The sequence below is a fragment of the Triticum aestivum genome, chromosome 3D (assembly GCF_018294505.1).
Source record: "Triticum aestivum cultivar Chinese Spring chromosome 3D, IWGSC CS RefSeq v2.1, whole genome shotgun sequence".
NCBI lineage: Eukaryota > Viridiplantae > Streptophyta > Magnoliopsida > Poales > Poaceae > Triticum > Triticum aestivum.
This window is the reverse complement of record NC_057802.1, coordinates 91,402,757-91,413,379: the sequence shown is the minus strand read 5'-3', so window position 1 is coordinate 91,413,379 and position 10,623 is coordinate 91,402,757. Positions and strand designations below refer to the sequence as shown.

Here is a 10,623-nt window from a genome sequence, read left to right as displayed (position 1 = left end):
CTTTCTCTCGAACGACCACCCCGCCCCTGCCCTCGCGCGACCCGCTCCCCCCTCCCCTCGCGCGACCCCATCTAACCTAGCCGCCAGCGCCCGCCCGCCGTCGATCCCCTCGCGCTACCCCGCCGCCGGGCCCCTCCTTCTTCAACCCCCGGTCGTCGTGTTGAAGGTGTACGTCGCCGCCGCCCCGCCCGTACGCCTGGCCGGTCCTCGACTCGTCGCCGCCCCGCCCCTGCTCCTGGCCGTCCTCAACTCGCCACCGCCACCGTGCTGAAGGTAGCAGATCCGCCCGTCCCTTCCCTTCCCCCTCCTTCCTCCTCTCTTCCTTCCCCTATCCGTCCTTCCTACCTCGGCTCCCCACCTTGAACAGGGTAGAGCTCTTGTTGCTGTACAGGGAAGAACAGAGAAGAGATCTTGTTCCTGACTCGGCTCCCCACCTTGAACAGGCTAGAGCTAAAGTGGAATAAGAGAGAATTGCTTATCATGCTTGTCATGCTGACAAAATTGCTTATCATAATTGGAACAGGAATTTATTGAACTATTTATCTGTGTTCATTGCTTGTCATGCTGAAAAAATTATGGTTATTATGTCTAATGTAATGTGAACCTAGTGATGCACTGCTACAATTCTGGCTTATTATGTCTTATGTTAATTGTTGAATTTTTTTCTTCACATTATCATCATTCAGATTATGTTGGCATAGTAATGTTTTATTGCTTGAATTGTTTTAGTTATCTCATCCAACATAAGGCAAAATATTCATTCATGCAGCATACCTCATGCAGTCTACCAAACACCGTCTCAGCACACCATGTCTTCTCTGATGCAGGCTACCAAACACAGTCTCAGCTCAGCATGCATCAGTACATACATTGCTACCAAACAGCTGCAGTTGCATGTATTTAGCATGTCTAGACTAAGCATGTCTCAAAGGGGAACACCTATGCTAGGGTGGGAATAGCTACCAAACACACCCTTAGCAGCTGGTTAAGCACTGGGACCGTCCATGCTTTCAAACCAGAAAAACCGGTCGAACCGTCCGGTTTTGGTCAAACCAAACCGGTGAACCGGGTGGTTTGCAGCGAACCGGTCGGTTTCATTGCCGATGCCAAAAATTGAGAGGAAAGGCTAAAAAAAAATACTGATTTCCCCTCCCGCACGTTCCTGCCCCGCCTCCAATTCGCCTCCCCCGCCCTCAGCTCGATCCCCTTCCTGCCGCCACCCCCCGCCGGCCACAGCCCCGTGCCGCTGGCCGTTCCCGCCGGCCACACCGCGCCTCCGCTGCAGCGAGTCCGCACCGCCGCCGGTCAAGGCTCGAATCCAGGCTCTCAGGGGCCAGCGTCGTTCGTCCCCAAGCTGTCCAGGGAGGCCGCTCAAGTACAAGGCTCTCCATTGGACGCCGCCGCTCGGCCGCTGTGCGCTTGAGTCAGGACCCCCAAGGTTCCCCGTCGCCGCTGCTGTTCGGCTCTCGCCTCCCGCGACTTTGTATGTTTCACTGTCCCGATTCTTTCCCGTACTCTGTTTTACGATGCTTCTGTTGTCCGTTGATCATGTGATGCTGTATAGAATTAGATATTAGTGCATATGCTCTATGTTGTTGCGGTTCAGTGTCCCGATTGGAGTTGCTGCTTGCTAATTTGCTATTGAAGTATTGGTGGCTTGATGCTTGTTGGCTGTTGCACCTAGTCATATTTTTGCGTGCTTGTATGCTGGATGGAGCCATGGTTGCATATGCGGACAAATTTGTTCGTCAAATAGTGACTTTCTGCTACGGATGGTTGGTACTTGGTAGCTTGTTGTAAATGTGTTCCTGCGCATCGCAAAAACTGATTGCCAGTACTATTAGTAATGTCAAACATAATTTGTATGAAAATGAATTGCATTGCTTCATACCTTCACGGGCGCAACCAAGTTTGGAGGAGAATCAGACAATGAATTAATGTATATGAGCATTTCCAACATTTATGCAGGCCACCATCCCTATTGCATCGGCCACTCGCGAGCAGCGGCTGTTCCCATCTCTACGGGCGCCTCGCCAACCACGTGGGTGCTCGGAGATGGGTCGCCGGCTTCTTCTCCCCCACACGAGGAGGCTTATGTTGTTCCTGCGGCCGATGCGCTACTCCGCCTCCGCCACCGCCACCGCCACCGCTGGTTCTTCGCGCGACCCGCTCCACGTGTGCGTCGTCGGCAGCGGCCCCGCCGGGTTCTACACGGCCGAAAAGGTGCGGCCATTTGGTTCCCTTGTTTTTGCCTCTCTTTGGGGATTGGTTTCTTTGCTTATCCCGTGTCCTTTTCTTCATTGTGATAGTGTTTCAGTGCTTTATTCTGTGCTATAGTTGCAAAATTTCCCTGAATTCAGTTCTATGAAAATCTAAATGCTAAGGAGCAGTGTTAGCCGTGGAACTGTGTAGCTTAATAGTTCTTGTAAAATGAGATGTGGTCTGAAAGCTGGAACCTGCTGTTGCAACAAAACCTTAAACACGAAACCATGTTTTTACAGCAACGCATATGGAGTTTTCTCTTGCATATGTTGCAACAGGAGAAGGAAAAGAACATATTCAGGCTAAAGATCTTTCGAAGGGTTTTTGTTTCAGGAGTTACTTTAATTCTTTCTGCGTACTTGTTTGGTGTTCATTCGGTCTTTTGTTGATTATAAACAGATGCTAAAGGGTCATGAAGGAGTGCGAGTCGATATTATTGACAGGTTGCCGACACCGTTTGGCTTAGTTCGTTCTGGAGTGGCTCCAGATCATCCAGAAACAAAGGTGAGCATTCCATTCTGTTCTCTTTTTTTGTGAATACGCAAGCGTATAGTTCCATTGATAGAGAGGGAAGAAAAAATAGTAGCTGTGACTCCCAAGCTACATGCACAAGAAGGCGTAGCCGGGAGCAGCAGGGAGCATAGGGCTAGGGGGTTGCTCAGCCCCAATACAGAAACTAGGCTACATCGAGAATGTTGTTAAGTCCTGTGGCTCCAGCCTTGACCCAAAGCTGTGCCTCCTCCTGATGTTGAGTGTAAGCTCCGCGGTAGATGGACACGCGTGGTCTTATTGTGAAAATAAAATGCAATAAATTTTAATCTACAGTAGCTACTACCGTAACTGCATGAAATTAAGAAACATGTTTTCTTTAGAGTTGGACAGGTGGTGTACTTCCTTGCACCATATTGAAGAAGTAATTCATTGGTTCAACCAATATCTGTACAAGTTGCTTTATCGCCTCGTGATTTTACCTGCCTTCTCAGTTGGCATACTATAGCACTAAATAAATCCCTTAGAAGATTAATTTTTCCATGTTCTTTCAACAGATTGTGGTAAACCAATTTTCTCGTGTAGCTGCGAATCCCCGCTGCTCTTTTTTTGGGAATGTAACACTTGGAAGTGATTTATCTCTATCAGAGCTTCGAAAGACATACGATGTTGTAAGTAGATGCCCATTGGTCTATCCTTTTTGCCAAGTAGCTATTTTTTCTGTTGCTATATCTCTATGAAGTTCGTTCTGGATAATGCTGACTTAGTATTACTGATTAACAGGTTGTTCTTGCTTATGGTGCAGAAAGTGATAGATCATTTGGTATTCCTGGGGAGGTATAGCATATTTTTGACTTCCTTAGTTAATCTTTATGCCACAGATTTTGATGGGCACAAGCATCATTTTAGATTTAGTCTTTCTTTTATTGGTCACTAATGGTACTTTGTTTGTTTAGCCTCGTCAGTGATTTATCATGTGTACCACATGAGAGTAGAGTGCATATGGTACTTATATTGATATTATCACCAAAATAAAGAAACCACCAAAGTTTGCTTAATCATCTATCAATAATTGCACATGAAATAGTATCACTGGAAATACAAACTCAACTGGAACATGCTATTACGTGCTATAGGCATAGCATATAGTGTGTAAGCATGATTTTTTTTCTTTGTCGTGTCTGTGGGTTGGTTTATTCTTGATATCTTCTTTATATATATAGGACCTCAGAGGAATACATTCTGCTCGAGAGTTTGTATGGTGGTATAATGGGCACCCAGACATGTGCAACTTGGCACCTGACTTGACAAACACAGATTCTGCTGTGGTCCTTGGACAGGTATATGATTTTGGTCTTGTAACGGAATCACCATTTGAATTTCAAACAGTGTATCAACATTATGGCGTTGACAACAATAAAGTTACACACTCCTCAATTTTTCTTAACTTGAACTACATCCGGTCCATAATTTCATTCTAAATCAAGAGATTCATATTATTTCATTTAATCTTGAAGTACTATGTCACTATGTAAAATGGGAAAAGCAATTTAAGCTCCTTCGGTAGAGCAATCTTGTTTGAATTGTCATAACTCTGTTGCTGTTATAGGAAGTTTGTAATTTAGTGTGTTTATTACCCTTCTTCTGGGGTGAGTATTGTGCTTTATTTTTGTTTTCACAAGATTTTTGGAAAGAGATGTCCTTCTACGGGAACATAAACATGAGTGTTCCATCATATGCCCAATGTAATGTGTTTTTTTTGTCATGCTATTAATTATAATCAAGGGAAATGTTGCGCTTGATGTTGCCCGTATTCTTCTTCGCTGTACAACCGAGTTGGCTTCCACAGATATTGCTGATTATGCTTTGGATGCTCTCCGTAGCAGCACAATAAGGTATCCCTGATTTTGGTAGAAGACTTTCAATTGTTTTCAGCTCTTCTTTATGTTAGAATGATAATAAAATACTTGTGTTGCATTTGGCGGTTTATGTAAAGGAAGGTTTACTTGGTTGGGCGACGAGGCCCAGTACAGGCAGCTTGCACAGCAAAGGAATTACGTGAAATTTTGGGTAATTACAAAATGTGTAAGACTTAATACATTTTTTTCTTGAACACACACATCAATATGAGTGTCTTTTGTATTAGACTGACATCATGCTACATTCTTATTCTTAAACTGACATCATGTAGGTTTGAAAAATGTGAATGTTTACATCAAGGAGGCTGATCTTGCGACATCGCCTGCGGATAAGGTTTGTGCAGTAAAGTATGGCAGGCATTGCACATTGTGTTTTGTGACTGACCGGGTCACCATCTATTGCTTTCTTGCCCCATGAATCATGACTAGCCTAGTTTCTGAAACTCGACAAATTTAGGGATATGAATGTGTTGCTCTTTACCAGTGGCAGCTAGAGCCAGTTTTTGGCTGGCTTGAGCTGATTCTGCTCAAATCTGCTTCTTATTCTTGCACATGATCATGTTGGCTAAAATGTTGCTTGTAATATGGGAAAACTTTGTTATTGGAACCGAGGCACCTAGTTCTTTTAGCAGAAAGCATGTTGGTAGAGAAACCACTGCGTAGGGGACGGTGCTATAGGGAAATTGCATGGTGCGTGTGGGCTGTTAGGCAACATCTAGGATGGGGAGGGGCAGAGAGATGAAGGATAGTGAGCAATTGGTAGAAACTAGGGTTCTACCCGGTCTAGGGCGTAGCCTGTAGGGGAAGGAGGGAGGAGGGAGGAGGAGATTGCGCGGCGGCCGGCGGCTGGGCGCCGTCCTTGCGGCTGGTGCGACGGCGGCGGACGCAAGAGGTGGCTAGGGTTAGGTCTCCCGGCTCCCTAAGGGAAGCCGAGCAAATAATGATTGCTTCTTGCTTGATTAGATTGATACATCTCCTCTCCTTATATAGAGAGGTTTACTTGACTCCTAAGCAAACGATCCTAATAATGATAAGATAATTGGGCTAAGCCCCTAATAATGATAAGATAACTTGGGCCACAACCCACTGGGCTACACCCCTAATATGCCCTTAATAATGATATGATAACTTGGGCCACAACCCACTGGGCTAAACCCCTAATATGCCGGTCATAACACTTCTCCCCGCCTGCACAAACAGCTCGTCCTCGAGCTGTAAGATGGGGAAGCGCTTGCTGAACTCCTCAAGGTGATCAACCAGCGTCAAACACCTTCGCGACAGCTGGGGCGGCCAGGTCGGCGGCGACGGCGTCCTCCGGAATGTAGTCTGCAACCTCCAGGTAGAAGAGTCGCGGGCAGGCGTGTAGGGCTCGTCGCAGTTGAAGCACAACCCTTGGCGGCGACGCTCGAGTAGCTCAGCCGAGGTGAGCCGGCGGAACGGGCGCGCCGCGGTCGCGGCGAGGGGTGCCGCGGAAGCTTGAGTAGGCCGACCCTGCGCAGGATCTGGCCAGGGTAGCGACCCAGCGGCCCGGGACAGTGATTCCTGCTGGACGGCCACCGCGCGGCGCTCGAACGCCCGGGCGTAGTACATGGCCGTCTAGAGACCCTAGGGTCCCTGAAGCTCCACGTCCACGCGGATGTGATCCGGAAGTCCACCGACAAAGAGGTCGTCCCGCTGCTGCGCCGTCATGCCCGACGCGTGGCATGCCAGGGCCTGGAAACGGTCGGCTAAGTCCTGAACCGTGGAGGTGAAGGGAAGGCGGCCTAGCTCCGCCAGGCGGCTCCCGTGGATCGGGTGCCCAAAACGAAGGAGGCAGAGCTCGCGGAAGCGCTCCCAAGGGGGCATGCTGCCCTCGTCCTGCTCGAGGGCGTAGTACCAGGTCTGGGCTGCACCGCGGAGGTGGTAGGATGCCAGCCAAGTGCGCTCCGACGCGAGCGTGCGCTGTCCACGGAAAAACTGCTCACACTGGTTGAGCCAGTTAAGCGGGTCCTCTGTGCCGTCATAAGTGGCGAAGTCGATCTTGGCGAACCGTGGCGGCGTCTGGGTCGGCGCGCCATGGCCGACTGGCTCGGTGGTGCGGAGCAGTGATGATGACGGCGCCCGGTCAACGGTGGGGAGGCCGTCGTAGGCCCCCGCGGAACCGGACGAGGCCCCAGACTGCAGCGTGGGTACCGGTGGGTCCCCGGCCTCCGTGTAAACTGGCGGTGGCGACGTCCTGGTTAGCCAGGCCGGGATCGGGGACGGTGACGGTGGAAACCGGACCAGCTGGATCGGGAGGCCTCCCGGTGTGGACTGGCCCAGTCCGGAGCTGGGCAGCGGCGGTGGGAGCTGCACCGGCGCGGGCCACTGCGGCGCTGGGGCGGGCGCGGGTGGCGCCGCGAGAACCAGCGCGGGCCACTGCGGCCAGAACGGCGCTGGGGCGGGCGGCGGCTGGAGCGACGGAGGGGCCCCGGCGATCGCCGCGGGTACCGAGTACCAGGGCAGGTGCAGCGGCGGCGGAGGCGGCCCGCTGGGGTGCCCCGCCTGGAACGGCAGCAGCGGTGGCCCGCCAATTGCAGGCGCGCCCTGGGACGGCCACGGCAGCGCGGGGTGGCCGTAGGCGGCGGTAGTCGCAACCGGCGGAGGTGCGTGCGGTCCGGCCAGGTACAGATGGATGCCCTGGACGGCCGTCACGAGATCCCGCAAGATGCTGGTGACTTCTTCCGGCGTGAAAACGGCGGTTGTCGGCGCAGCGGAGGTGACCAGGGCCGGCGGCGTGGGGGAACCGGCGGTGGTGACGGTGACCGGGGCCGGTGGCGTTGGGGAACCGGCGGTGGTCATCGGTGCGGTGGTGATGATTGGCAGCGGCGGCGTTGGCGTTGACGAAGACATGATCGAGCCCGAGTCTCTAGATACCAAATTGGTAGAAACTAGGGTTCTACCCGGTCTAGGGCGTAGCCTGTAGGGGAAGGAGGGAGGAGGGAGGAGGAGATTGCGCGGCGGCCGGCGGCTGGGCGCCGTCCTTGCGGCTGGTGCGACGGCGGCGGACGCAAGAGGTGGCTAGGGTTAGGTCTCCCGGCTCCCTAAGGGAAGCCGAGCAAATAATGATTGCTTCTTGCTTGATTAGATTGATACATCTCCTCTCCTTATATAGAGAGGTTTACTTGACTCCTAAGCAAACGATCCTAATAACGATAAGATAATTGGGCTAAGCCCCTAATAATGATAAGATAACTTGGGCCACAACCCACTGGGCTAAACCCCTAATATGCCCCTAATAATGATAAAGATAACTTGGGCCACAACCCACTGGGCTAAACCCCTAATATGCCGGTCATAACAGCAATGGCCATTTATCATTAAAAATCCTGCACTTCCCTTTTATTTTCTGTGAGCACTAGAACATCAGGTAACTAATTTTAGTGAAGAAATATTGGAAGTGTTTTGTGTATACATAAGATCAGCTATTTAGCTAGAATGTGTTACTGAACCCGTAAAAAAAGGTTGGTGTATTTACTGCTTCTGGAGAAAGTGCAGCACTCAAAACTGTTGGGATTCAGTTGACAATTAGCATTTAGCAGCATTCTGTCCATTTTGGTTATGTGCTGAGATTGACACTGGCCAATAAATGTTTACAGCTCTTGGTTGCAACAGTTACAAACCAACCTTTGCTAATATTTAAATCACAGTGCTGTAAAACTTGTTACTCGTACATGTCCGTCACTATGGTATTTGCAAACATGCTGCTAAATTGACTTTCTGAATGTTCCCTCCACCTTCTCTGATGTGGTCTTCTCGCTTGTGATAAAAGAAATCTGATATCTCATTGCAGGAGGAGATGAGGAATAGTAGAATAAAAAGACGGGTGTATGAGCTGCTATCGAAAGCTGCTACCGTGCATCAGGAAAACAACGATAATGACCAAAAGGAGCTTCATTTTGTGTTTTTTAGGAAACCTACCAAATTTCTCCCTTCAGAAGATGGTTCCACGGTTGGTGCTATGGAACTTGAAAAGACTCTCTTAAAAGGTCAGATGTAGGGAGTATTCTTGATTATTTTTGGGTATAAGTTTTGGCGATTTGTTTTGGGTACAAGTTTTGACAGTTAGTTTTGTTGGCTCTATAGATGATGGAGCAACTGGAAAGCAGGTGGCAGTTGGAACTGGTGAGTTTGAAGAACTAAAATGTGGGTAAGTGCTTTAGCTCATATTTTCTTGAATTTTTATGTGACCAATTAACTCTAGGTTTCTAAGGCCCATCTTAAGTATCTATCTTCTTCTTAGAATTGTTTTGAAGAGTATTGGTTACAAATCCTTGCCAATAGAAGGTTTGTCCTTCGACAAATACAGAGGTGTGTGGTATTGCCTTCTTATTTACAGCCCTTTCTAATCCATAAAGAAGTTTTTAATGTTTGTTTAACACTATTTGTTGCAGGAGTTGTCCCAAATTTGAGGGGCAGAGTTCTGTCCAGTGAATCAGAGACTGCCACGGTGGAGCCAGGACTGTACGTGGTAGGATGGTTGAAGAGAGGACCAACTGGGATTGTTGCTACAAATCTCCATTGTGCCGAAGAAACGGTATGTACTTTAAATCATAATAATAATAATACCATGGTGGAACTGCCCTTAAGATATCTTGGTATTTTGTTGGCTGCTTTTCTTCCAAACAATTCCTAGGCGCACGTCGCGATATGAAGCGTGATCATGCAAATTTCTGTGCTGTAGAAATAATAATTTAGCTACACTTTCAGCTGCTTTATTTGACACCTCCCCTTTTCTGCCCAGCACACAAATCGGCATGTTTTTGGCTTATGGTTTGTGTGAAGCTTCGTGCTTCATCCCCGTAATATGTACATCATGGAATTTGGCCAGAATGTTGAAAACATTAAAATGTGATTTTATTTCACACCCAACTCAGAAAAAACTTATTCAGCATCAAGGTACGACGTAATTTGTCGATTTATAATGGTGTTGCCAAGCAAGCTGCTCGATGAAATTTGTCTTTGAGGAACTGTTCTAAATATTAGTTGATTGACAGGTGGATAGCATCCTTGAAGACGACAGGAAGGGCTTGTTCACGGACCCATCTGGTCCGAAAAGGCAAGGCCGGCGGGGACTACTTGAGATTCTGGAACAGAAGAATGCCCGCTACGTGCCGTTTGATGGCTGGGAGAAGATCGACACCAAAGAGAAGGCGGACGGCGAGCTGAAGAACAAGCCTAGGGAGAAGATCACCAGATGGAATGAGCTCCTGGAAGCCGCAAGGGAGGGTTGATTGAAGGGCATCGAACGGGGCTGCTGGTTCAGGCGTAAACCGAATCAAAGAAACAGACTGCGAGGCACAATCTGAATACTGAAAGAACAGCCAATCACGTACATACCGATGAGCCAATGAAAGTCAAGTGCTAATAATGCAGTCTTAGCAGTGAATCACTCGTACGCATACACAGTACTGCCAATCCTGGTTAAAATCCCCAAAAGGCTCGACCACTGCAGCCACATGAAACGATTGTAGTCCTGAGGAGTAGAACTGCTATATGAACTTTGCCACTTCATCTAATCATGGGCATTTCTTTTGATTTTCTTTTAGAAAAGGAGGATGACCCCCGGCCTCTGCATCTGGGTGATACGTGCGATCACTTCATTAATTATTCTCATAAGACCTTACAAAGCCAAAAAACAACAAGACTAAAGCCACTGTCTAAGCAACAACTGTTGCTACACCTATTCAATTGATGAAGGGCGCAGATAGTCTGGGCCTAATACCAAATAGACATCACAGCCAAACCTAAACATCTAAGACCTGAGGTCCCAACCAGGACGCTTGCCTGGTATGGGGCACCTACCAGTCCGGCGCACTCCTCAACCAGGACGCCTGCCGGGTATGAGGCCGCCGTAGCCACCTGCCACCAATCCATCTTCAAAGTTGTACTGTTGCATATACCGTGCCAGGTCTCTCTGCCATCGACGCCACCA

General features: G+C 48.9%; 1 protein-coding gene across 6 annotated transcripts; it reads left to right on the top strand.

Annotated features, from left to right (window-relative positions):
• LOC123077636 (NADPH:adrenodoxin oxidoreductase, mitochondrial) lies at nucleotides 1-10,226 on the top strand. Of its 6 annotated transcripts, XR_006436750.1 has the most exons (16): nucleotides 1-273; nucleotides 828-1,483; nucleotides 1,969-2,223; nucleotides 2,662-2,766; nucleotides 3,309-3,422; nucleotides 3,535-3,588; nucleotides 3,975-4,091; nucleotides 4,537-4,646; nucleotides 4,748-4,836; nucleotides 4,943-5,004; nucleotides 8,482-8,677; nucleotides 8,775-8,838; nucleotides 8,932-8,999; nucleotides 9,083-9,225; nucleotides 9,433-9,587; nucleotides 9,686-10,226. XR_006436750.1 is itself a non-coding variant. In XM_044499934.1 (15 exons), exons 3-15 carry the CDS (start codon nucleotides 2,056-2,058, stop codon nucleotides 9,920-9,922), a joined length of 1,527 nt encoding a protein of 508 aa, XP_044355869.1. In that variant the 5' UTR covers nucleotides 1-273; nucleotides 828-1,483; nucleotides 1,969-2,055; the 3' UTR covers nucleotides 9,923-10,226. The 6 variants fall into 6 exon arrangements, 5 of the variants coding, with proteins under 5 accessions (XP_044355869.1, XP_044355872.1, XP_044355870.1 ...); XM_044499934.1 differs by lacking the exon at nucleotides 9,433-9,587; XM_044499937.1 differs by lacking the exon at nucleotides 9,433-9,587 and having other exon boundaries at nucleotides 2-273; nucleotides 4,748-4,821.
• Nucleotides 10,227-10,623: the final 397 nt, after the last annotated feature.